We start from the raw sequence: 27,956 nt of genomic DNA on the forward strand, positions 1-27,956 counted from the left end.
TGAAAGCCCTACGGTGGCCCCAGTGATTGCGCCCTTGTCAGTACGCACAACAGCTCATAATGTCAGGTTTGCAAATTTGCGCCTGTTTTTGCGTTTTTGACAATATTGCCCACCATGTCGCCTAATCCGAGTCTTTGATGTGCAAGGCTAAATCGCCCTGAGCTAAGAAGAAGATGTTCAGAAGAAATTAGGAGCTGAAACTGCTTCTATTGCACACACCAACTCCTCCAAGGTCGAGGGGTTTGGTTGGCTATGGTGGAAAGGAAGATAATTGAGATGGCAAGAGTTCTTTTTGTGCACTTAGATGTGTAAAGAGGCTGAGGGAAGCTGAAGGATCAGAGATGGTTCTGATACCATGTTGCAAATCAGAGTTAAAGGCATGAGAGAGTGCGCACAAGAGGGAGAGAGAGAGAACAGATCTTGTTTAGTCAGTTGCTCAGGGTACAACTAGTACACTCTCCTCTACATTTAGTGTGTACTTTAGGCTGTTTATATAGCCACTGGAGGAGTTAGGGTTAGGGTTTCGTGAAACCAGCCCTCCTTAGAATGGGTGGTGATAACCTGATTTAAGAGTTAATTACAGCAATAAATAAATGCACGTAAAATGAAATATACACTTTACCATAACATTCTTGGACAGTAGACTCCCTATTGGCCCCAAAACTGGCGCCCCTTGCGGTATTTCTTTAGGTTTTATTCAATTGGAAGGAGTACAACTTGAGATTCTTCAATCTCCTCCTGCTAACCAATTGCTCTTGCTGTCATAAATGACCAGCAAGCCTTTTGGGTCATTTGCCCCTTGATTTACCCAGGACTTCTTCTCCAATTTGACCCTTGGCTGGGCAAATGCTGCCCCAAATCAATTTGGGATGGGCTGGCTCTTGAAATCCCTTGATAATCCTCAATTATCAGCTGTTGATTTCAGTCCCTTAAGCTTTCAATCTCTGGCACGGATCCCAAGGTGGCTGCTAAACCCTAATTTCTGCTGTAAATGAGGGTTTACTGTAGAAATTACAGATCAGCCCACCAAAAATGGCTGAGATCTCCTACGAATGGCCAAGAATTGTTGAGAATGGTTGAGCATAGGCTGAAGAAGATGAGAGAATGCTGTAGAGAGAGAAAGTTCTGAGATTTGTCGCAAAGAACTGATCAAAATCAGCTACTGCCCTGCTGTACCAGCCCCAAACAAATGCACCAATAACAATAGGAGCATCAGAGACTGTAATCTTCAGGAGAAAGTGCATCAACAGCAAGTGCCAGTTTCCCAAGGTCAAGAATATGCAATCTCCATCACCAAAATGGTCTCCAATGGCTGGGAAATGGCCCCAAAAGTTGGCAGCAACAGTCCAACACCTCTTCTCAATAGCTTCAAAATGAAAAAACGAGATTTTCCTCTCCCTTTAGTCCTATTTAGCCTTTCCCCCACTTGCATGGGAAAGTTTTGGCAAGTGGCAGCTTTCTTAATCCATTTTCAGCAATTTTCAACCATTTAATTAATTTTCAGAATTAATTCATTCTGAAAAATAATTTAGCCCTTAATTCATGCCCAGAAAATTGACCTTGCCCATCCAAAAATTAATTGGCTAGGCCATTTGCAACCCAAAGTGGTCCCATGTATTAATTGACCCTTGGACAAGCATTAATCCATTAATTAATGCCTAGTCCCTAGTGTCACCACTGACACTTAATGGCCAATTAATGGTCCTAGGGACAAACTGACACTAAAATTCACCTAAAATCTAACAAGTGTAACTTGTTACAACTTTTGCCTTTGACATCCATCTTTTTCACAGGGTCCTTCGGCCTTCAACTGTGAAAAAGTAGCTTGCACCTCACATGTGCAACACATGTGCATCTTTTAATTGCACATTTGATTAATCCTTTAATCAAATGTCAATTAAACATAAGCAAAGCATCAAATTTTCACGTCCTCGTTACATTTTCCCTGTCCTCCAGTCCATTTACACCTAGTGACCCTTATCCTCTCTAGTGTAAGGAGAGTTTCTATGCTTATCTTTTAACAATATCTGCTCGATGTTGAAATTGCAGACTGAATATCTGGCCTTGTGTGGCATAAATAAATGAGAAATCCAATTGTTGGAGCATATGCATGGATGACAAAACATTCACTGTCATCATATGCAAGGACAGCTTGAGTCTAGTTTCCATTGGTGTGCAAATCGGCTTGCAGTCCTATAAGCCAAACCTCTCAAGAAATCTATCAATATATGTAGACTGTGGCAATCTAATCCCTCTAGCATCATGAATGAACTGACTGTCCAAATAGTAGTGCAAAGGCCCTAAGTTATACATCTCAAAAGTTTGCTGTAAACTTTGCTTGAATGCTAAAATCTGATCAACATGTGTCCTTGTGAGTAGAAGATCATCTATATCCCTTGCTCTTACTGCTGTACCCTACAAAAATACATTAAATAGCCTTGTTGTCCAACTTCTTTCTTAGTACTTTGGGAATATGAGCATACACAAGGTATCCAAAGTACGAAAATGACCAACTAAAGTTTTTCCTGTCTTCAAAAGGCGTAACATTCTTTAATGCCTTGGTAATGCACTTGTTCAAAGTATGGCAAGCACACAACTACTTCCATCCTAAAACCATGTGGCAAACTCTTAGCTTTAAGTATACGCTTGGCCATCTTCATGAGTGACCAATTCTTCCTCTATATAACCCCATTCTGCTGTGGAGTATATGCAGTAGTATACTGATGGACAATGCCTTCCTACTTCAAAAAATTATTCAGGATGGAAGACATGTATTTCTCCCCTCAGTTGAAATGGAGAGTCTTAATCCCGCAGCTAGATTGATTTTCAGCAAGTGCAACAAAAGCCAAAAATGCATCATACATCTCTGACTTTTTCACTAATGAGTAGACCCAACAAAAACAAGTAAAGTCATCGATGAAGGTGAGGAAATAATAATAGCCACCCAACGATTTAGTCTTTATTGGTCCACATACATCCGAATGCACAATTTGTAATCTAGTGGTTGCCTTAAAAGCAACATTACGAGGAAACGAGAATCGATGCATTTTGCCCAAAATGCATCTCTCACAAATATGCTCAGGAGGTACCTCCAAGAGAGAGAAGCCATCTAGCATCTGTGTACGTTGCATAAGCATCAAATTGCCATAGTTGACGTGCCCTATGCGAGCTTGCTATAAGTTTGCTTGCGACATAGTAGGAGTAAGATAGATGCTAAATAGACTGACTGATCAACCGAATAAGCATCTAACTCATAGAGTCAAGACATAATGTGCCAATCAAACCAAAATCAAGAATTGTTTATCCTTTACCATACATTTGTCATCATTAAATGTGACTTACATACCATACTTTGCCAAAGAAGAAATGGACAACAAATTCCTTTTTATGCGTGGCACATATAATGTACCTTGTAAATGGAGAGTAGAGCCATCAATGGCTGTAAAAAAATCTCCACAATACCTCTAACAGGGTAAGATGCATTGTTGGTACACTGCACAAAATTGCTAACAGGAGTTGCAATAACAAAGGAAAACAAATTCTTGCAGAATGTAGTGTGCCTAGAATCATCACTTTCAAAGAACCAAGTGCTAGTATCCTCAGTAGAGCTAAATGCTCTATTAACCCAAGAAGAGTCATAATTGCAAGTATAGAAATAGTACTCACGGTCTACAATAAAAGACGCAGACTCTGTAGTAGTAGAAGATGCATCAGAAACAGACATCCGTAACTTCTTTTCCTTGGCTATGCACTTCTAACATTCTATTATGTATTGACCTGGCTTCTTACAATAGTAGCAATTGCCCTTCTTGGCTTGCGTGCCCCTTTGTTTCTTGCTGCTTCGTCAAATACTTTAACTTCCATAATTGTGCGGAGCATTTTTAGATTGCTGCCCTTGCCCTTTTGCCTAGCCATAAAAGCCTATTTAGAGGCTATTACATCCACCCCACTATTCTTTCTTATTTGCTCTTCTTCTAAGAGCAAACTAACCAATTGAAGGAAAGTAAGTGGCTGTGGGAAAATTCTCATGGTGAGATTCATGGCCGTATGAAAGGCTAAATAAGAGAGCGGTAATGAATTCAGAGTAGTAGAGATCAACAGTGCATCTAAATAATAATCATCTACATTCATTAGCTACTCATGCAAGTTCTGAATTTTATTAAGATGATCCTGTATGGAATCACCTTCATTTGTCTTCACATTCTCAAGTTCTTTCTTCAAGAAAGATGTGCGTGTCTTGTTTTTTCCAGTAGGGCATCTGCTCAAGTGTAAGCCATGCTTCTCATGAAGAAGCTGCAGATTGTATGTATGGGATTATAGACCGCGGATCGCCAATGCAATCAATGCCAATGCTTGAGCATCTTGTGTGTTCCAAGCCCTTTGTGTTACTGATCTATGGGAAAGTGGCTGAGCTAGAGCGAGCCTTTGACCATGTCCACTTGGAGGAGGTGTTGCAAGAGCCACAACTCCAAGATGAACTTCTTTACCACTAACATAATCTCAAAGATTTTTTGCAATTAACACATTTTGAATCATGAAAGACCATAGAGAATAGTTATTGCCTTCCAATCTATCCTCCTTGGATACGTACGTGAATATATCACATTGTCCTTGATTTCCCATGGTAGATGTAACCTTTTCAAGGAGCACAAGAGCAAGACCTAAAATTGGACCAACCAGAAAATATGAGAATTTTCAGAAGTTACAACAAGCACCATGTTGTAATGAAAAAAAATTGATCACACTTTGCCAAAATTGTCCAATATACATGCCATCCATTATACAAATAGTGCTCAGCAACATAACAAATGCAAACACCCCAAAATTTTGTTGTTCAAAATGCACAATTTTATTCTATTTTAGATTGAACCTAAAGTATATGTGCCAAATGTGTGCACTAAATCCAAAAGGCCCAAATTTTTGACCCAAATTCTAAGAATTTTCTGTAATAAATGTGTCCCAAACACGTCTGGAGCAGAAATAGCCCATTGAAGCAGAAGCCCCTATCTGAAATTCAAATTTTGAATTTAAAAAATGTATCTTTTTACTTCCTTTCCAAGCGGAGGATGCTAACGAGGTGGTGAGTTGCAGGTGGAGACAATGGCAAGCCTGACACTGATGGCAGAGTAAGAACAGGAGCAGGTGGTGATCGCGGGCCGACGAGGCAGAGGGAGGAGGCTCTGGTGGCACTGCAGGCGCCTACTAGAGGACATGTGGCAATGTTGGCTGCTGGCGGATAGGGCGATTGGAGGTGCTGCACGTGGCGGGCATGCAATAGATTTGATCGGCGCACCTGGTGAGCGAACAGCTAATGCACTTGGCAGTAGAACCAGGGTGTGGCCCAGCTGAGCTATGAGCTCTCGATGTTGCTGGCGCAGGACTGCACAATGCGAGAGACTAAGTTGAACGTGTTCTTTGATAGCAAATGTGAGAGATGGGAAGGATCGAAGCTTAGCTGAGAGCACATAGGTGATAGTGAAGCGAGTGTGAGAGTGAAGACACGGCTCCCAATACAATAATCAAAGAGTACATAGTTGACAATTAAGAGAGTGTGAGAGTGAAGACATGACTCCCAATACAATAATCAAAGAGTAATGTGCAAGTACAAAGTACAACCCTTAAACCTTAGGGTTGTTAATGTGTGTTCACACACGAAAGGTGTAAAACACGATAAGTGCCCGAACTATGTAGCATAGGCACATAAAATAAAGAAGAATATAACAGGGGGAAAAAGCCTCTCAAGGAGAGTAAAAAGTCCCCCAATGCCCTACCAAGGATCACTAACACTCCTCTTTGATGATAGGCATGAGTCAAACCCAACAGATGAGGGGAAAGAAACGGTTCCCTATATTGAGATGACATCGGGTTCTAAGATTCAGCCATGTTTTGATGTTTAGCCGCAAGTTAAATGCAGCAAACACAGTTGTGATTCCTTGACGACGAATTCTGAGGAGCCCTGGCAGTTCAGCATTAGATGAGCTGTTATGCAGAGGTGACTTTTGCTCCAAATGAATCTTAGGTTTTAGATTGGGAGTATTTGTTGGAGTTTGCCAGCACATTGCTGAGTGAGTACGTCTAGCATAATGAAGAAGCATTTTCTAATCACAATAATGTTGATATCTTGGATGCTACTTTGGATACAAAGACCTATTGAGCTAAAAATGTATTAGCTTTACTTAAACAGCCCCAAAACTTGCTTAATCAATGCAGAAACCTGGTTTATTTAAAAGAAACGTGATCCTAGAGAGTTTTTGTGTCCCATAAGCTCAAACCCACTTGGGAGGGCCCAAACTTTCTATATATATGTATGCTGCCCTCCATTCAATCCTCAATCTCATTTTTACAGATTTCAAGTGTTTCAGCTTGCTGCCCACACCCCATTCACGGAGGACATCTCAGTCGAAGCTGTCCATTGCTGTCTACATGGGATGAGTTGGCGCCTGATTTCCAGTCCTCTTTTCACAATTTGGAGCTGATCCCAGCCAGGCGACTGCTTGCATTTTTAGTATTTCTCTCTTCTGCAGGCTGTTCTGCAGTGCCTTCGTTTTTAGTATTTCTCTCTCCTCACTACCGTTTGCATCAGGTCTAGCTTCTCACTGCTGCGTTTGCTGGTGTTCGACATCTGGAGGTTGCCTTGCTGTGATTTTGGATTGGTTCAGAGTACGACACACTCTCTAGCTCATTACCCTTGCCCTGGTCCTTGAGATATAGGAGTTTGAGGTTCAATATTCATTCAGTGCATAGTGTGTTTGTTGCATGAGCATTGTATATTCAGTACTTTTATCACTTCAGTTATTTTCTGTGGTCATTGTCTCTGAGTTTCCCCAACCCTAACTCAGTTCTTTTATTAGTTTGTGCTTTGTCGTAGGGTTGCTATTTGTGTTCTGTGTCAGAGGATTTTATTTACATGGTACCAGAGCCTGGTACTCTCTGAGAAACCTAGGCCTTTGATTTGAAAGCTCTTCGCAAGAAGTAAGAACAACAGTAGGTTCAAATGACTTCGAACACATCAACACCAATTGAGTTCCCAAAACAACCTATACTGAGAACCGAGCGAGAGTGGGTAGAACAACTTGCTCCACAAAGTTCTGACATGGTGGAAGATACTTCTGACAACATGGAAGAAAGGCTATACAAGCTTTCCACTGAAGAATATTATGTGATCATGGACTTTAGACGAAAGAAGATTGAGGAGCTCAATCGATAGAATGCCCTTTAGGAGAAGCTACTTAGTGAAGGTATGCATGAATTTCTCTCTTCAAATGTTGCACATAAATCTGATGATATTGTAGGACCGTCGAGACCTCCCTTAGGGATGGGCCCCCCTGTTGGAGAAAGAGATCTCAAGTATGTTCTATTCTTTCATCCTCTTCCGTCCACTCCGGTGCAAGGTACTTTAGATTTGTCTTTTGTTCCTTCGTCTTTTACCTCTTCTGCTTTGTAATATACTGGTAGAAATCATGAGGAAGTTAGAGTATAATCAATTGACTATGAAAAAGGCTCTCTTGAGGATCAATTCTTATATGTTAACACACGTCATGGGGATTATAAGAAAAAGCTAGGTACCTCTTCTTTTACTCTTCCTTCTTTTCAGTTTACTTCTCAAAATCAGAATGAATTTGGTGTTTCTATTTCTACATTGCACGGCGCATCATCATCATCATTTTCATTTCATTTTCAATCATTAAATGGTAAAACTGAACAAAATGCATCTGCATCTTTCACACCAAAAATTCAAAATCCACCCATCCCTCCACATTCTTCCACTGCTTTCCCACATCTCTTGACACCATTTACATTCCCCTATCAAACACCTCATGTAGTATCTCACACCGCGCTAGGGGGTTATGGAAACATAGGCACCGCCTTTAGGACCTCATCCTTTCCTCCATCGGGTGGTGTTCCACCTACTTGTCACACACCTTTGGGATCATTGCAGCCTAGGTATCCCCCCCAATCTCTCCCGAGTGTGCATCAGTTGGTACCACAGCTTGTCTCTATAGCATTACCTAGTGTACCTCTTGGTCATGATGTTGTGTCCCAGCCGAGCTTTGGAGAGGGCTTTCGTGTCCTAGTGCCTCCACCTCCATCGGCACCTTATGGAAACATTCATGTTTCAGTGCCTCCGCATCAATCCACACTCATTGGACACTCCCAACTTATTTCTGCCTACCCACCTTTTCCCCCTCATTCTTCCTATCAGACATACCCACCACCACCATCTTACCCCCCATCTCTATGTTATTCCACTTTTTCGACACCTCATGGCTCCACCTCATCTTCTTTCAAGTATACTTTCAATGATAAGACTCATTTTAATGGGTCAAACTTTACCACTTGGTCAAACTTGATGAGACATGTCCTTGACTCCTTGAACCTATGGGATCTTGTGTAAGGGTTGGAACCCCAACTGGATCCTGTACTTGTTCCATACAAGGTTGTCCACTCATGAAAGGCTAGGAATGCCTTCAGTGTTGACGAGCTGATGCAAGGCTTATTGCCTAAGTTTCATTCTCAACTTCAGCATTTTGACTGAGCGTCCTAACAATGGGCACACTTGACTCACCGCTATGCGGTCTGGGATAGGATCCGTCATATAAATCTTGACCATGAGCTCCAACTCTTTAAAATCACTGACTGGGATGAGTTGAAAGTCAAGTTGGCTGAGTATCCACGACTTCTTGCCGAATTCTCCACTACGGGGACTCCCAAGTCCTTTGATGATAGTCACATTGTTTCTGAACAAGCTCTCCACGAAATACTTCAATTTTGTGGAAGATATAGTTTCAAAGCCTACCATGCCTACTTTCTATGAAAATTGAGTGTCAGCTGTTGCGTTATGCATGGTGGTTCGACCAATTTCATACGAACTCTTTCTCAGAGGGAGCTCTTGTTGCTCATTCTCAAAAGGGCCAACAACGGAAGGACAAACAAAATCAAACCTCCACTCAAAATGAAAAACAAAATCAATTCGAGAAATCACAAGGAAACTCCGAGTCACAACTCAAAAAAGGGTAGCAAAATGTACCTAAAAAGAATAGGTATTGTCAACCTTGTCAAAAAGCACTCAAAGGCTAGAGGCACAACGCCCAAATCTAAATCTCAGACCCCTGGCCCTTAGTTGGGCAACCTCCAGTTAGGGAGGCAGGGTGATGGCAAGGGGCAATGTAAAGGTCAGACTCATACTGCCACCGCTCAGCTATTTCAGTCGACAATGTTAACAACTCCAGAGGGCTTGTCTGATTGGTCTGAAGAGGCCCACATTGTCTCCATAGAGACAACAGATGCGAGTCTCGTCCACATCTGTGAGTTGCCTTTGGACGAGGTTACCGTAGAGACCTAGTCGTCATAGCCGAGCACTTCTGCTCCTATTTGGATTGTCGATAGTGGAGCTACACATCATATGACTCCTATAGAGGACGTTTTCCGTACCCGAGTCCCTGCACCCGGGTGGGTTCACGTAGGAAACAACTCCTCAATCAAGATTCAGGCTCAATGTAGCGTCAGTTTTGCCACTGACAAGGGTTGGGATTTGGCTTCGTTGGATAATGTATACCATGTCTCCCAGCTTGGGGTGAACTTCTTGTTTAGTAGCTTTGCCAGTTGGGGTGAGCAGTTTTCTTTACAGCAACCATAGTCGAGATCCTTGACTCTTAGATTGGTTTAGTGATTGCTCGTGGTGAGGCATAGCCCAATGGCCTTTAGGACATGACTCACTTTCTGATCAAGCTGACTGTCGAGGGCTCCGTGTTCCATTGCTTCCAAGCATTAGCCACATCTTGGGAGCCTACGAACAATGAGCGTCTTTATCACTTTGCCTTAGTGCATCTTGGTTATGACTCTCTTTATGAGTTATCTTGCCGTCACCTGGTTGAGGGCCTTTCCTCGTCTAAAACTAGCTCGCAATGTCTGTAAAGCTTGTCAGCTCGGAAGCAAACTATAACCTATTCCCTCAACAGTCCACACATCGTGCTGAGGAACCTCTTAGATTGATTCATATTGAATTTTGTGGGCCAACATCCATTGTCGCTTTGAATGGCGCAGTGGTGAGTTTATCTCCCACAAGTTTTTCAAGTTTCTACTAAAGCATGGTATCTCTTGCCAACTCATCTCTACTAACTCCCCCTCTCAAAATGGAGTCGTAGAGCGTAGGAACCGGACATTCATGGAAATGGGACGCTCTATGTTGTTCGCAGCAGAGTTGCCTAAGCGCTTTTGGGTTGAGACTGTTAACACTTTGGTGTATATCCTCAATCGGTACCCGACTGTGGCTCTTCCTCAGAAGACCTCGTATGAGGCATTTTTTGGCTCTTAGCTTGTCATTTTCCACTTCAGAGTCTTCGGGTGTTTTGCCTGCACACACGTGCCTAATGATAAGATAGGAAATCTCTCTCCCCAAGCTGATCTTCTTATTTTTGTTGGATATTCCTCTTAAGCGAACGCCTATCATTTGTTTGATCCTCGGAGAAACAAGGTGATTGTTAGGAGGGACGTCGTTTTTGACAAGAGGGATATCGTGCAATCCTCTGCATAGGATTTTGCTCATATTTCTTCTTCCATATCATTGGAGATCGTGCCTACTGAGCATGGCCTACTTCCTGCTAATGATATTATTGCAGATTCTTCATCTCCTAGGCCCCCTCCGCAAGATCCGTTACCTTGCTGGTACCAGCAGACCATGCGAGATTCGAGGATCCTACCACCAGATTCCACTCCGGAGGGACCTAGAAGATCTGCTCGGTTTGCTTCTCAAGCTTCATTTGTATCGCTATTTAGAGCCGATTACATAGCGCATTTTGAGCCGGATACATGGCAGGAGGCTCTTTGATGGTATCACCAAGCCCATCTACCTAAGGAGTTTACTGGCGGCACTTTATTTCCCATGCGACTCTCTCACTATTGTCTACTGCGACAACTAGAGTGCCATTGCTCTTGCGGGCAATCCGATTATTACACGACGGACGCGGCATGTGAAGTCCACTTCCATTTTTCCAGAGAGTAGGTTGAGCTAGGCACTATCCGCCTAGAGTTTGTGCCTACATCCGACAATTTTGTAGATATTTTGACCAAAGCGGTTAACTGACGGGTTCTTCAGTACGTGTTACCGAGGATCGGTTTGGGTACACCCTCCCTTACTTCTGTAGCTTGACACGGAGAGGGTGCTTTCCTCTTGCTTTCCCTTCCAGTTTGAGAGGGAGCGGCTTCTACTCTTGATAGTGACAGTGATGGTGCTTACATTTTTTCGAGATTCATTCATTTATTCTTTTGTATTGTATTATGGACATTTGTAACCTTATCCGCACTGTTAGGATGATATGATTGTAAAAGGGTGCTTGGGCAAGTGAACAATTCCCATGCGAGGGCACTGTCCAAGTGGCACCGTTGCATCACGCAAGAAATCTTGCATCGCCCTTTCCATTACCCCATGCATCTGTGCGCATTTATTCATTTTCGGTCTTTTGGAGCAGTCGACTCTAGATCTGTCATGTTCGTGGCATTTCCCATGGCAGTCTCCAAGGCAATTTTTTCCCTAAGCTTGCTTGCTTGCTTCACATGTTTGCTATATCCACACCTTAGCCTTATTCTTCTTGACCAATACCTAGTAATGGTAGGGATATTATGCTTGTTTTGTGAAGGTCTTGGGTTTGACAATCCTTTATCATTCTCCTGTTGGGGGCCTGGATACTCAATAGGACAAAAACTAATTTGAACCCCCACTAAATGCTACGTCTATCAAATTCAAAAAAAAAAAAAAAAAAAACTAATAAACAAATACAGTCGATAGCTGATTCCATCTGCCTTTGTAGGGCTTGATAGACCATTGGGTAGTTGACGTGCGCCCTTTGTCCAATGCCCTGTCCTCTTTGGGGTGATCACGTAAGTCATGTGGGCATCGATGGTCACGTAAGTCATGTGCAAGTATTGCTGTTATGGACGATTACTTCGGTGGTCTCGGCTGGTCTAATACTAGGAGAGGTGGCTCCCCCATGGATGGACATGGTTTGCACCGCCCCTATTGTGGCCACTTAATGATTTCCTCCTTTTGTTTCTATAGCATTGTATTTTTGGTAGCCTTTTGGCTTCGTGAGTGTTTGCTGCTTGTCTTTGGTTGTGCTTGGCTGGCCAAAAGGCCTGTTGTACATATTACTCCAGAAAAAACCTAACTACAAAGAAGTGCTCATGCTCAACAGACCAAGCTGGAGCTGGTGAGAGTCACATATACATCATATATACAACCTTCTCAAGGCGGTCTGGGGGAGATAGGGGCAAGAAGCCATGAGGGGGGGGGGGGAGGGGGTATCGCCATCTTGGGCTGCCTGCGTGCATCACAAAGAACAGGTCCTGGCAGGCCCAAGTGCGCATGAAATGACCACGGAGCTCCTGATGAGCCCTGGACTCGCCCTGCACCTGATCCCATCGGCCTCAAAGGGAGTGGATGATGGAGATCCAGAGCTCCGCTAGGGTCGCCTGTATTGAAGGTCTCTCTCCGCCGAAAGCCACGTGACGCAGTGCCATCCAGATATGCCAACCAGTGAGACTCCCTATGATTACCCATATCTCAGAGCGGTCTGCTACGGGCTCCAATACCTGGCGGATGGGTAGAGCCTCTAAGCCCATCACTGTGCACGACCTTGCCTCGATGATGAATATCTTGTCCTACATCCTGACCTCATACAGAAGGTGGCGGCCCTGGCTGACGGCCTGCCAACAGAAAGCACCCCAAGAGATACAACCAAGGCTGGGTGCTATTCGGCGCAGGATGCGGCATACTCTTGTTCACACGAGTTGTGCCACCTCACTCGACCAAAGGCAGTGCTTTGGGGTTTCCATCGACTACTGTGTGCAGCACTTACAAACTCCCTCCTTCTGCATCTGGGCAAGCCAACTTCCCATTGCCAAGCCTCCATATGTTACCAGCCACAAAAAATACGACACCCTCCTCGGCCTCCAACTGTCCCATAGGCGGCACCAGAAGGCCCGTCGGAGCAACTCCTTGATGCTATGCTCCGCCCAATGCCTGCTACGTGACGGCGCCCAATCCATGTCCTTCTGCATCAGTACGTGTCTGCCACTCCTGGTGGTGTACTCTAGGAACCTCGGTGGCTTCTTGGCGACCACAGTGGCCGGCCAAAGCCACTCTCCCATATCCCACTCCAGCTCATCAAGTGGCCTTCCTTTCCAGATCCAGAGGTGCCACTCCCTGAGCTCTTGCCAAAAGACCAAAGGGTTCAACCGTCATATCTTCCCCTGAAGGCCAACCACCCGGATCCTCTTCCATGAAAGGACAGCCATCCCCTCGTCTTGCTGCGCTCTGTCAAGAGCCAGACGCCCCCCCTCCTGTACTGTGAAAAAGGTCCCAGGTGGAGCGCCACCCACTCTTCCTGCCACGTGAAAGGGGATGCCTGCTGGTGAAAACTTGGCGGCCCATACCTCCCTGGGCTCTATCGGCTCTCGGATCAGGGGAGCAAGGCACTCCTGAGGTATCGCTGCGTCTATCTCCCTTCTCCTCAGCTCCACTCCTTGCTGGTTGGCAGCCTAATGCTTGCTTCAGCACCTCCTCGTCCGCCATCCTATACACCTCCCGCCATGTCCCTATTGTACGAGCCGAGCCAGCCTCCCAACCAGCCCATTGAATGTGCGGGCGCTCGCCGATCTGTGCCCCTTCCCAGTCCCTGACCTAGGTGTTCCAAATCACCGGCCGACGGTCTATCTCCTCCTGGCAGCCTGGGGGGCTTTGGGTAAGGGCCTTACGGAGATCCTACCACACGCGGAGCAAGCTACGTAGGAAGGGTGATCTGGGGGGGGGGGGTGATTTGGGCTGTCGTGAAGATCCATCTCAGGGACGGCCTCCACTCACTGCCAAGCCTCGGTCTACAGTCCTGAAGACCCTCCTGCAATAGGACCTTTTAGGTTTGCCCTCTCGGTGTGAGGCCGCGGACAATTAGCGTGCCCAGGAGGGCCATACTGTGATACTCTGGGTCTATGATCCCATGCCCTCCCTCTGACCAATGCCATATAATAGTCGCCCATGCCACCTTGGCCTTGGAATCCCTGGAGCCGTTTGACCCGGACTAAAGGAAGTTCCGCACTAGGCGGCGAAGCTGTAGTACACAGGAGGAGAAGCACCAACACGAGGCGATGTACCAAGCCTTCGCTAAGAGGACCAATAACCAGGGCTCGGCCGGCTAGTGAGAGGCGAGCCGTGCTCCAGTAGGTCAGCTTCCTCCGAATAGAATCGAGGAGTAGAAGAAACTGCTGGGCGTGAGTGATGTCGAGTCCCACCTGGAACCCTAGGTACCGGACGGTCTGTTCTCTGCTCATCCATCTAAATCCCAGGTGGATGCCCCACTCCGTGCTAGAGTCTGGGTCTGTGAGGAAACCAACCGACTTTCGCCAATTGATTTTTGCTCCCGCTGTAGTGCAGAACATCTCAAGAGCCAAGCTTACTCTCTCCAGCATCAATTTGTCGTCCTCTATGTAGAGCACTGTGTCATCTGCATACTTTGAGTCTAATAGCTCGGTCTTTTCTCTTACTGGAAGTTGGAGGCTGCGTAAACCGCTGACATGTGACTTGAGGTAGTGAGACATCGCCTCTGTAAAGAGAAGGAACAAGTACGGGACCGGGGGGCAGCCCTATCAGACCGATCTCTCTAGCCAAAACTCCTCCCCTCGTCTCCTTCCTATGAGAACCCTGCTGATGGCCGAGCTATAAAGTGCGGAGACCTTGGAAATCCAAGCCTGGGGGAAACCCAACCTTACCATGGTGCCCTCTAGGAAATCCTAGTCCACCCTGGTACAATCTCATGTGGGTATGGAGGGCCTAGCTCTAGCCCGAGCAATAATCCCCTGTATCTGCCTATGAAGGTGTCACCGGTGTCTGTGTCGAGGCCTAGGACGTCTGGATTGGCTAAGCTGAACGGCTCGATCAATTAGTACTCCTTGTCTGTATGTGGACTCTAGCGGTGAGAGAGGCTCTCGTGTGGATTGTGGCTGTAGCTGTATTGAAGTCTTCTGAGTCTCATTTGCAAGAAGCCTGTGAGCTGCCTCCGTGAAGGGTATCGGTGTCCTGGAGCAGCTGTACTCTTGAGGCGCATGTCACGAAGCCGTCATATCTCAAGAAGAAAGAGGCCAAGGCATCATTGATCGGTAAAATCCATGATTCTGGATAGTGGTTGAAATCCGTTTGTAAAAAGACAATGGAAACAAACACGGAACTTATAATACGCGGGGAAGCGGCAGATATAATACTCGTCTGTCTTTGGCTCTAATTGGCATATCTGGCATATGCGCTCCTCTGATGGGATGGATCTATATCTACCTGTCTCAATCTCTAGCTGATGTGAGGAGGTGTGTAACTGGCCAATAGTACATTTGATCCCATGGGAAAGGTGGGTGTCCATGTATCTCGGGCGAGCAATAAATCCATCATCCGTAGTATGAAGGAAATGCTCGCGGTAGAAAGCCATCTGTGTTTCTAGCTCGTGCCCTGGCATCAACCATGTCCGCCTGATATCCAACTGGGTAAGATCCATTTTGATGATCTTGTGAATCTCTAACCTGCTCAGATCAAGAGATGGTGCATCAAGGGAGTACTGGAAGGGGGGTAACTTGTCCATGCTAAAGCCATGCAGCTCAAACCAGGCCGACATCTGTGCATACGGGCATGAAGTATCACCCTCTCTGGCAAGGTGCTTGGAGGACTCAAGGGCCAACCGTGTATACGTGTGTGTGCGTAAGTCCCATAGTCTATGTATGCGTGTGACCTATCGGGTGAGGGCCTCTACCACAATTGTTGTAGCTACTAGCTTGGCTCCTCTATAGAGTTGTGACAGTCCTTTGGCTTTTATTCAGCTGTCCTTAGCTGAAAAGCTTCTTGATATGGCTGAATATTGTCAAGAATAGAAACAACCAAATTTAGTAAGCACAGTCAGAGTACAGAATTTACTATTTTTAGAATGAGATCCCTATTTTTTAGGACTAGCATTTTTAGGCTAATTTGAGGCTCCTAAAATATAGGGACCTCCTAAAATTTAGGGACCCCCCAATATGGGTGTCATATGAAAGCTTTTTCCGTGTACATTGCAAAAACGGTATCAGAATCTTCATGTGACTTTCCTATGCAAAGAAATGTGCATTTCAAGCTTTTAGTCCACAGATGCACATTGTACAAGCATTTCATGATCATGCCATCTTGTTGATTGTAACTGTCAGTTCTCGCGGATCTAGCCCACACTTCAAGGCATCAATCCTTTCTGTGTGCGAGTCTAACCTTGATATGCGTGAGTTCTGGTCACAGGAGCCCAATCGGGCCATATAGGTGGAAGTGTGAACTATCCTTTCTCTAACCCACAGCGTGGGTCTACCATAACCTGTGACCACTCATCAGTGGCCAGCTCCAATGCACTTTTCTTTATATCTAATTAGTGCAAAGGAAATAAATTTAATAAATCATTATATAGACAAATTAATGAAAAAGAATACAAATTCTGTTTCTATAGAGTTGTGACATGTGCATTTCAAGCTTTTAGTCCACACATGCACATTGTACAAGCATTTCATGATCATGCCATCTTGTTGATTGTAACTGTCAGTTCTGGCGGATCTAGCCCACACTTCAAGGCATCAATCCTTTCTGTGTGTGCGAGTCTAACCTTGATATGCGTGAGTTCTGGTCACAGGCGCCCAATCGGGCCATATAGGTGGAAGTGTGAACTATCCTTTCTCTAACCCACCGCGTGGGTCTACCATAACCTGTGACCACTCATCAGTGGCCAGCTCCAATGCACTTTTCTTTATATCTAATTAGTGCAAAGGAAATAAATTTAATAAATCATTATATAGACAAATTAATGAAAAAGGATACAAATTCTGTTTCTATAGAGTTGTGACATGTGCATTTCAAGCTTTTAGTCCACACATGCACATTGTACAAGCATTTCATGATCATGCCATCTTGTTGATTGTAACTGTCAGTTCTGGCGGATCTAGCCCACACTTCAAGGCATCAATTCTTTCTGTGTGCGAGTCTAACCCTGATATGCGTGAGTTCTGGTCACAGGCGCCCAATTGGGCCATATAGGTGGAAGTGTGAACTATCCTTTCTCTAACCCACCGCGTGGGTCTACCATAACCTGTGACCACTCATCACTAGCTCCAATGCACTTTTCTTTATATCTAATTAGTGCAAAGGAAATAAATTTAATAAATCATTATTTAGACAAATTAACGAAAAAGGATACAAATTCTGTTTCTATAGAGTTGTGACATAGGTGCTGATCTCTTGACCCACTGTGGTGTAGTATATTAAATACCATCACCTTGGTCTGTGCTTGTCTATGGGTAGTGGACCCCAGTGCTATCTCTCTCTGTAGCCGTGCTCTGGTCTCACAACACTCATCATCATACCAGCTGTTCCGAGGTGTTACCCCAGTGGAGGCTCTCTGTATGGGTCGTGAGTGTGGAAAGGCTACACTTGCAGTGATGTGTAGTGCCTCATTGAACTGTTGAGTCAACTCCTGTAATGGAACATCGGGGTCTGCATCATGTAACTATCTAAGGATCTCGGCCTCATAGGTATCCTCTGTCTCTCTGGAAAAGAGGTATCTAGGGTGTCGGTGAGTTGCATGATGGGTCTGCGTGTCAAGGAATTGGAGGTCAATGGTGAATAATAGGTAGGCATGATCCACTGCAGCTCCGAGAAGGTGTGGGGATACTGAGAGGTCCTGGATGTGAGATATTAGCGTCAGTGGGGCAAGAACATAGGCTATTGTGCTGGCACCGTGTCGATGAGGATAACATGTGAGGGCGCCGGATAGGGGGTATCTAGCCAGGCCATTGAGAATGGCCAACCTGTGTGCTGTGCCCATCTCCACAAGGTATCTCCCATATTCGGTGACTTCCCCCATATCCTGAGATGTCCTCTCCAGCTGTAGCTATGACACATCCTGCTCCTATAGCATCTCTTGAGATGCATCAAAGAAAGACACCTGATGGGAGGCTTTCCTGGCATTAAAGTCTTGTAGTAAGATAACCTCTCCCTCCTTCGAGAACTCCCAAATATCCTCATCCAAAGCCACATATGGTGATTGCTCCTTGGGTGGGGTGTATGGGGATGTCATAGGGGGGAAATAGCATATGGCAACATACAAAGTGCGTTCGTCACCCCGCACTCTCACCCACATGTATCTGGCCTGCTCAATGTGTACGGACTACCTGGATCATTTGCTGTAGCTTCTCCCTGATTAACACTGCCACTCCTCCCGACCCGCGATTACTGTGGTCTGTGCGTGTCTCCCTCCTGCAAGCTGACTCCCACCTATAGCCTGTCACCTGTGGAAGTGTAGTATGTGGCCCCTGATGTGTCTCTGAGTAGAACACTATATATATATATATATATATATATATATATAGAGAGAGAGAGAGAGAGAGAGAGAGAGAGAGAGAGAGAGAGTCCATGATATTGATCAGTATCAGAACTACCTATGTTTTCAATGTTTCAGATATTAGGATCTATCGACAATTTTGTACATTGATATACCATAAATAGTTGTTTCACCAGAAATGAGTGTGCATGCTGGTGCGGTTGCCATTACCCTCTGCTGTCCAATGTTGATCATCGCATGGGTTTTGATCAATTGCATGCATGATCTTTATGGCTATGCTGATAATTCTTCATTTCTTCTTGAAAATGACAAGAGGATCTCTATTGCATAATGAGAGCACTTTGAACTTTATAATTGGGGTCGTATGTCATGGCCCTTGTCGTCCTACCAATTGTACTGAGGGACTATATCATGCGGATGTATGCCTTAGTAGGCTTTGCAGTGTGGGAATGCATTTGCTGCACGTGTGAAATGTTGTCTGCCAAGACACTCAAGTTCTTCTAGAGTGCTGTAGGAGTTCATATTCCATAGGCTCTTAGAGTTTGCACATCTATACGCATTTGTTGTGTATTGTGAAAAATGTATATTCTATATTTGCATGCGTGGGGGACTGAAGTTGTGTTTTGCATAAATGTATCTTGTACATTATGTATGTATGTGCACTTCTCAGTGTATTGTGTAAAATGTATCTTGTATATCATGTAAAATGTATCCATGAGTAGCCATTTGGTTTCTATAAACAAATTCCAGGTGGTTTTGGGTGCTCAGAAGGTGGTCATAGCAGCTCTCAAGCCGGGTCTCAGCTGGATTAAAATGCATGAGTATGTAAGTGAAACCTTGTTTTTACTTGCGTGTTTGTTGCAATGTACAGACTGGTAGAGACTTTTTGGTTTCATTTCTTTGTCCATACAGTACAATATCCATTGTGGACACACTTAACAGAAAAACAATTCATTCTTGTAAAGGCATACAATGCAGGTGTGCAATCCACAGTTACATGTATCTCTCTGCCTGCTCACCCCTACTTTTTTTTTTGGATACAAATGCAATGTCTTCCATGACATGAATGTAAGTTAACAGGAAGATGAGAGACTGGCGAGCGGTACATGTCACTGCCAAGCTGATTAGGTCTCTGCTCCTCAGCTTGCTGCCCTACTATGTTACAGTTCTCTCTCTTTCTAAGCCTTCAGTCAATCACCTTCCTTCGTCAGGTAGGCACCACTCTTCTGTGCCTGCTCCTCCACCCTCCATGTGCCTCTACTTTATGTCTTGGCTTCCCTTCTTGAGAGTTCTTGCCACCTTTGGACTTTGCTTTAAAGAAGAGGATGTGGCTTGAACACCCTTTGATTTCGGTGAGCCAATGGTGATGAACTTAGTGAGTAGTTGCCTATACTCAGCTATCTTGACTTATAGATCATCTGTCCTTAATGAAGATTTCATGCAGCTCATGATTGAGATGAATATGTCAAGTTTGATCTCTTGCTGCATCGCAAGTGATAAGATAAATCCAATGATCAAATCTTGGGGAAAGTGCTGAAATTTTGAGTGAAACTTAGGTAGTAGCCCCTACATCAACTCGACATTTATTATGGCATTGTGAGCCTTGCATTGATGGATATGATTAGAGTGCGCAAGCGGAGGATCCATCATAGCCTCTAGTCCAACTTCTAGGTCATAGAGACCCTGAGACTCAAGCACTTGTTACGTGAGGTTTGACAAAGTGCTAAAATTTGACCCATTAAAATGAGTCTTTACTAAAGGAATTCTTTGCTGTCGCGGCTAAGTATGATTGCCGAATGGGGGGTAGGGAGGGCAGGGTGGGGGAGTGGAGGACACATGGGGATTTACCTCAAAGTGTCCACCATGCATTGGTGAAGTATGCACAATGGATCCAAATCTGTGATTGGGTTGACTAGGCATAACTGTGGTGATTGTATGAGTAGCTGCGGCAAGATGATAAGGAAAGGATGGATATCAATGCATTTGAGTGGCCCATGGTATGAGGGAAATTGCACCATAAGAGTAGGATGGATATCCGTGCATTTGAGTGGGCGTAAAGGGGATACCCAACACAACCATCCTAGTAAAGGTAGGTATAGTTACTTTTGGGTAGGTGTGAGGTACAGTGTGTACATATGGCATTCCTAGCAAATGGGTATACCAGGATGGAAACTGGCATACACCTATAGGTAAGTAACATGTGGAATTGAAAATGGAAAAGAAGTTTGAGATGCAATAGAAGGTCCTAATCCTAATGAACTTAACGAACCTAATGTAGTTGATGCAAGTGTGTATATAATTGTAAGCTACCAAAAGTATAATAAATAGATCCTAAATGATCATTAAAAGATGGAGGGATGAGAGGGAATGGAGAATGATTAGCACCAACAACATGCTCAATTGAAGGAGAAGGTAATGTAGTAGAATATTTGAAGACGTAGTTCTACCTGTAGAGTCCTCTATAGATATAACCATATTGATACTAGTCGTGGTCTCTAAGGTTTCTTACAACCAAATCTTGCACAATAGGAGAAACAAGGAGGGGATTCGGCTCATACAAATCAAAATTCATTCCTTGATAGGTCATGTGACGTGGCCTTCTTTAACGACACTTGCAGGCTATGGAGAATGATTCCAATGAGGATGATTAAAGCACAGCCAAAAACTGTTTTCCATTGGCTCAAACAAGGAATTTAACATCATTTCCTGTCAGACGTTTGGAGGAGGCTAGATGACAACTTTAGGCGTGGGAAGGTATCCCCTTTTCCTAAGGCTATCAGCTTACAAGAGCTTAGTAGGTGGGTACATGGCTTGGATATTGTAGGTTGCCATTGGCATGTGCAAGATGTGGCGAGCCAAAGGAGATCTAGAGACATTGCCCATGGGAGTGTCCTAGAGCCTAGAACGTATGGAGGAGAGCCCTCATGATGATTTTCGTGGCACATAGAGAACATGGTTGCAATTTGGGGGGCGTAGCTTGGGTCACAGACAATGGCGCAACATGTGGATATGAGGTTTTTCAAGGGAACCACTCTTCTCTCATCATTGGTCAACATTTGAGTAGGATCCCCTCTTCACATTTTATTGGCAGGCACAATGGACCAAGGACACTATCAAAGTTGGGAGCCGACTTCTTGTATTGTTATTTGGTACATTTGGACTGCAAGGTGTAGACATGCTCTACATCTCCAGGATGTCTCCACTGCAAATACTCTTTCAAGGGTTTGGAAAAAAATCATCCAGTCTTTGCAAGAGAGGATGAGGAGAGAGACCTTCTTTAGGAGCTAGGACTCTGCTACCTTCTTTCAAATAGCTGCTTGGATGGTTTAGCATTATTGCCCGACAGATTGGTTGTTTGTTCAACTGTTGGATTTATGAGGCAGTTAGCTAGTCTCTACATGGCTTTTTGTACTTTGTATCTTATCTCAAGGAGATTTACTACAAGGTGATAATTTTATTTTCTGTTTGAAAAATGAAGGATTATGAGAACCTGACACTGGGCATGGCTGAGATGAAGATGAAGGTTTTCTAGTCAACTTGAATGCGGTACGTCCTTGGCCAGCGTCACTAATGTAGTCTTGTCATCTTCTGCGTAAGTCATAGGAGTGTAGTCTAAAACATCTGGTAGACTATATTGAAGAAAAGAGGGGGATGTGTTGTCATCATCATTGAGGGCATAATGCCACCTCAGGGTCTCCAGTGAAGGAGAAGCATTGAGAAGGGACAATGGGTCCCAAGAAAAAGGTGTCTCAACCATTGGAAATTGGTTACTTGTTGCTCATGTCTTACACAAACCAAGACAGAGTGCAGCACCAGAATTTGATGTAGATGGTGCCGATTGGAGCTGAGGGTGATGTTAATCAGCAGCTGAGTTTGAGTTGGGGAATTTTGTGACTGAAATCTAAACCAAGGTGTATAATCTGATCACAACCTGCTGTAGAAGTAAAACACTAAGCAAGTTGATGAAGATGATATAAAACACAGCTGATCCATCCAAAACAGAGGGTAGAATCAGGTTACCCAGCTGAAAAACAGATCATCAGGGTTGCAAACAGGTTGCCAAGGCTGGGAATGATGTCCCTTGCTGATCTGGAGTGTAGAGGATGCTGTACATGATGCTGAGGCAGCTGTAGCAGGTTAGGAGAACCTCCGAACAAGAGCATTCTAGTTGGAAATCGAACATAGTGGATAGATGCTGTGTGGCAGCTGGTGGCAGCAAGGAGCATGTCTGCATGCAGGCTAGAGAAGCCAAGGTGCTGATGTAGATGGTTGGCAGGACCTCTGAGAGATGAGGATGAGGGTAGATGATGATGGTAACAACTATGGATGATGAGGATAAACAGGATGAACAGTGGTGTGCACACTAAGTCCCTTTTACTAAAATAGTGGGAGCCCTAAGAAGACTAGTGCATTGTACATTTGCTAATGTGATATAGAAAATAGCAAAAATGGCTTTTTGGGGCTGTTTTAATGAGCCTAAAGATGCCAGAAAAATAGGATAAATAAAAGGCATGTTTTGGTTGCTCAACACTTCCCTCCAAGGCATTCAATGCATAGAGAAAGAGCTCATTGGATTGCTATTTTTGATGAGCCGATGGCCATCCAATAACCTACTAGAGCTCAGAATTTCCATAGATTGGGTATCAGATATATGAAAAAATCAAGAACCTATTGTGGCGTTTTTAGCATGCCCCTATTCTTGATACACTTCACAAACTTCTAGATTGGAAACCCAAGAGTAATACCCTTGGTTGAGGTTCCTTCTCTTTCCAACAAATGAGCCCCATTAAGGTTTTTAGTTTTTTTCAGAGAAAAGTAAAAATTCTATTAACACACCTTAGAACAAAGTGTCCCAAGGCAAGGAAACCAAGTATAAAGCAGCCTTGTAAGGGTCTTCCATATCAAGAATTATGTAATAAGGGGAAGTCTATTACACAGATTGAGTGAATAGCCAGTCGAGAGGTGTATAATGCCATACCATGTGGGTGTGAAAGAGGAAAAAAGTGCCGGAATCCCATGTCCTGAGAAAATCCTCTCACCTCTTCGTCATAGTCTCTGAACTTCCATGTATACTCTCTCCCATCTCCCAGGAAGAGTATGCACAATCTGTGTCCAGATCCTACAGAGAGTCTCTGCAGTAGATATGTCCAAAAAATTACTAGACTGGCAGCCTGGCTACATCTGGCTGTACATATGTATGAAGCAATAATGCTTTCAATGAGCTCTCATCTGTGACAATGCCCCTAAATCCATACTAGTTGTGAGAAATCTGGCATGAAAGTCCTACTCACAAGCTGGGTCTCCGTCAGTGACCCATGCAATTGTCCCCCACTTAGCAATCATAGAATATGTAGGGCCATGAAACACCATCCTAAGGGTTCTCCTCCAAACCTCCCGAGTCTGTGGGCAATCCCATATACAATGCCTCTAAGTCTCCTCATGCTCCCCACATCTAGCGTCAGGAATACGGTCTCTACCATAGCCAAGCCATGTATCATTGCTAAACTCCTGTGTGCTAGTACCCAAAGAAGAGTGAAATCTTTCTTGGTCTAAAGCTATCCCCCAATCCCCTCCAGAAGTCTGCATGGAAAGGCTATGATATACGGGGATAGTCCAATGCTGAGCTGCAACTAGCACCACTTTGATCCTGCTTATCTGTATTCCCCTCCCAATCTAGTGGTACAGCCAAAGAAGGGCACATCTTGAGGCATCTCTACAAATGGAGCTCTCCATACCCACTCCCTAGGATCCCACTGAAGTCTCTGTAGCGGCCTCCTCCTATATGCCCAATGTCTCCATCCATCTTCCATACAAGTCTAAGGGTTTGTGTCTAAGAATCAAGTCCTATCACAATGAGCCACAACTCTAATCCTTTGTCAAGAGCATCCTGTGAACCCTAACTGATTCAGATTTTGTTGCGTAAGTCTGCCATCCATCTCTACTGGAAAAGTAAACACACTATCTGCATTAATGGCTACCATTGCATGAAGGATCTCTCTTCTAGTAAAGACCCCTATCCATATTTGATGTGTCACTGTTGATGTGTCACTGTGTCGTTCCTCCATTCAAGGGGTACCACATCCTTGATGCTCTCCATTATGACTTTGGCCGCCCAGATACGTCTAAGTCTCTGTCTCTATATATGATCCAGCAGCTACAAAAAGGCAAACCAGTCCCCCATTGTTGAAGCTACTTGTGAAAAGAACCTCCCGGACGGTCCCCTCTCCAATGGTGTGGCCTCTCTCTGTCTTCAATGGCTGATTAAAAAGAAGTGGCTGCCTCAACTTCTCTTCAACACTTGCTGGGTCAATCTGATGAAGTCTAGTTATCTCCATGGTCGTATAATAGATGCAGCAAATCTTATCTCAAAATTGTTCCCTAGCGTTGTAGCTTGGATATGCTGAAATAGCCAATGTGTGATAGGCTGCCAGGGTCCTCGATGAGCGGGAGCAATCATCTGTAATTTCCATAATAGTACCTTCTTCCATGGCTCCTCACCTAGAAGAAAACCCCTCACCAACTAGCTTTACCATCAATGCTCCACTCTAACTATCTGGGTCAACCCCTAAACCACTACTCAATCTAGGCTGGATAATAACATCCGAAGCTACCTTACCTCACCCAGAACTACCATCTGCACTTGACCAAATGGAATTCCTGATGAAATGCTTTAGTTGGCCAATGCATGACCTAGAGAAAGCCCAACAAGAAGCTATATACCACGTGGTGGCTAACAGAACTTGATTTGCCATTCCCACCCTACCTACTAGCGATACTGTTGCTATCCTCCAATATAGTAGTTTTTGTCTTATGCTAAGTAACAAGGGTGCCAGCTACTGCTTTGAAGCCTACATGGAAGCCCAGATATCTCACAGAAGTGCCACAAGGGACCCAAGGCAAATTCTCATGTGGTTTCTAGTCTATCTGGTGAGTATCACAAACCCAAAATCCATAGGATTTGTGCAATTAATAAGAGCTCTTGAAGCTTCGCAGAAGACCTCCATCACAACTACAAAGGCCTTAAAATTCTCCTCATCCCCATCCAAGTAAACAGATGTATCATCTGCGACCTCCACATTCAACAACTCCTCAACCTCTGAAATGGGAAGTGTGATGCCTTGAATACTTGCAATCCTATCCCTCAGGAAGGAGCCCATAGCATCTCGAACACTCAATCTGGCACCTCTAGCCCAACCAACGAGCACCTAGCTGTGAGTTGATTAATATAGAACTGATACACCTCTTATCGATTGCTCTGGGAAACCCATCTCAACATGGTGCCCTCTAGAAAGTCCCAATCAACTCTTATCATAGGCCTTCTCAAAATTAAGAAGCAAAACAATGAGCAAACAAAACTAGTGGGGTAGGGTGAATGAGGTCTAGCATCAAGAGAGAGTCTGAGGCTGATCATTTTGGCTAGGATTTTATATGTTGTTTCACGCAAAGTGATTGGTCTCAATTGGGTGATCTCCAGCATGTCTCGTTGCCCTTTGGGATGAGGTGAATCAATCTCTCTAACACCCTTTTGGGCATATCTCCAAATGCCATGATCTTGTGAAATGCTGCTAAAAGTCCTGTGCTGATCACATCCCAGTAGTTGAGGAAGAAAGCCATGTCCAATCCATCATCCCCTGGGCACTTCCTTGATGGTAGTTCTAGCCAGGCCTTGTCTCCTCCTCTGAGAATGGGGCCATCAAATGTATCGTCATGCTCTTTGTGACCACTTTGTTTGTACTCTGCACACAATCTCTCTATCCCTCTCCAATCTTGGAGGCCTCGTTGTCATGCCCAAGAAAGCAGTGTTATAATCTGTGGCCACCTAACTCACCTTCTGTGGGGCCCTTGGGCAAGGGATCCATCTGCTCTTCTAAGTCTCGTAATACCTTGTCTAGAATGTGTCTCGGAACTGTGGTGCAAAAGAATTCTTTGTTCACCTTGTCTCCTACTTGTGTCCAAAAAGAGGCCCTCGGATGGTACTCATACTTTGATCTGGCCTCCGTCATAGCATCTATTTCCACTTGGGCTGCATACATCCTCTCTGCCACCCACCTACATCCTCTCTGCCATCCTAGTGCATAGCTTCCCACTGCATTAGGAGATCCTCTCTTTTGAGAGGTGATGCTCGTGTAGCATAGGAAAATCCACTGATCCTCCAACCAGTGTTCTATAGAGATCTTGTCTTATGAGCCTCTGTCCTTGGCAAAAAAGTCTTCCACCAAAGCCTCGAATGTCACATGAGAGGATCCTCATGGAGATCATCTAAGTCTCTTAGACTGGCATGGCTCCATGGACCATGCCTGTCTCTTCTGCCGCCTAGTATATACTCTATCCGATCTCATCGCTGCAGTTTTTGCAGCCTGTTGAAGAGATGGAAACTTGATGAAGGCCAGAGAATCATCTGAATCTGTGCATAAAACCTCCTCACTCTCTCCTCCCCTCTAATGAGTAACTAGATCCACCTCTCTCTCTCTCCCTTGGAAGCTCTCCCTCTTGAGTATTAGGAACTTTAGAAACAGACTACTCGGTGGAGGCCTATGCTACAGGATTCATCTCAAGGTTGTCATGGTGCATCCATTATTGCCTCTCAAGGTTGGGGGGTGTGAGATAGCTGCTCCATCCCACATGGAGGAGTCACTACCATTCTAGCTGCCAGTGATACCACAGGTGATTGAACCTCTATCACCTGTGGCCTAGGAAAGGGAACCTCAAGTACTGTTGTCTGTTCTGCTTCAAGGGGCCAATCAGATCCTTGTGTGAAATAGCCCTAAGATCCCTAACAACTATCCATCATCTCTCTGCCTGCTCCTCTTGCCCCTGTCTCTCTCTTTATCTGTCTCTGCCTCCTCCTTTTTCTAGCTTCTCATCTCCTCTGCCGCTCCCTTTCATTCCTCCTGTAAGGCAAGTGCCCTCCCCCTTCATCCTAAAATGAGTTTGGGCGAAGCCTAGTATTCTGTCTCCTCTGCTCCATCCTAGGACAATCTCCTAGAAGGTGGCCCACCACCCTACAAGCGAAGCACTATCCTGGGAGACCAATGTAATATATCATTTGAATCATACACCCTCTATGCATCAATGGAATCTTAATGGCTCGAGGAAGGGATCCCAATGCTGAAGTAGGGACGATAACTCTAACCGAAAGTCATCCCTCTTCTACTGCATCAAGGAAGTGCTGTCCCGCTGAATGACATGCCCAAAAGCTTTGCAAATTTGGGGTATAAGAGGCAAGAAATACTCGTCGAGACAAGGGGTGTGTAGACTACTCTGGTCTGCTAAAACTGACCCTGAAGCACCTTAGCAACTACGGTTTGGATGTCTACTGGGCTAGTGAGACAAGCGCCATTGTGGATTGCTTTGTTGTGCTAAAACTAACCTTGAAGCACCCTTTCCCCAATGGGGTTACCTTTGTAACTCGCTGGTGTGCCTGTGAGAGCTACATGTATCACGTCTTTCAATGCGTGCATCGGTGGTTGGCTCACCAATCGACACATCAGAGATGACGCCTCCAAGGTTTCCACTCTATCACTAATGTCAAGTTCTATGTCAGGATTGAACCTGATCTGTAAGGTAGTATCA

At 44.7% G+C, this 27,956-nt stretch overlaps 2 protein-coding genes across 8 annotated transcripts in view; one reads left to right on the plus strand and one right to left on the minus strand.

Annotated features, from left to right (window-relative positions):
* Window positions 1–27,956, plus strand: part of LOC148020585 (Metallopeptidase M24 family protein) — a 227,019-nt gene that overhangs the window by 127,043 nt on the left and 72,020 nt on the right. For 5 of the 7 annotated variants that reach the window (XM_087698370.1, XM_087698368.1, XM_087698369.1 and 2 more), the window contains one exon: window positions 19,134–19,204. In XM_087698370.1, the coding sequence (XP_087554496.1) occupies window positions 19,134–19,204 (71 nt within the window). Of the gene's footprint in view, window positions 1–19,133; window positions 19,209–27,956 lie in introns of all 7 variants that reach the window. The other 2 variants (XM_087698371.1, XM_087698367.1) reach the window with 2 other exon arrangements.
* Window positions 17,550–18,182, minus strand: LOC148020586 (uncharacterized). The gene is given in 1 exon segment (XM_087699360.1): window positions 17,550–18,182. A coding segment is annotated over 1 exon segment (633 nt).

Source organism: Lygodium microphyllum, chromosome 18 (genome assembly GCF_053477565.2).
Source record: "Lygodium microphyllum isolate KBCC chromosome 18, Lygodium_microphyllum_v1.1.10, whole genome shotgun sequence".
Classification (NCBI taxonomy): Eukaryota; Viridiplantae; Streptophyta; class Polypodiopsida; order Schizaeales; family Lygodiaceae; genus Lygodium; species Lygodium microphyllum.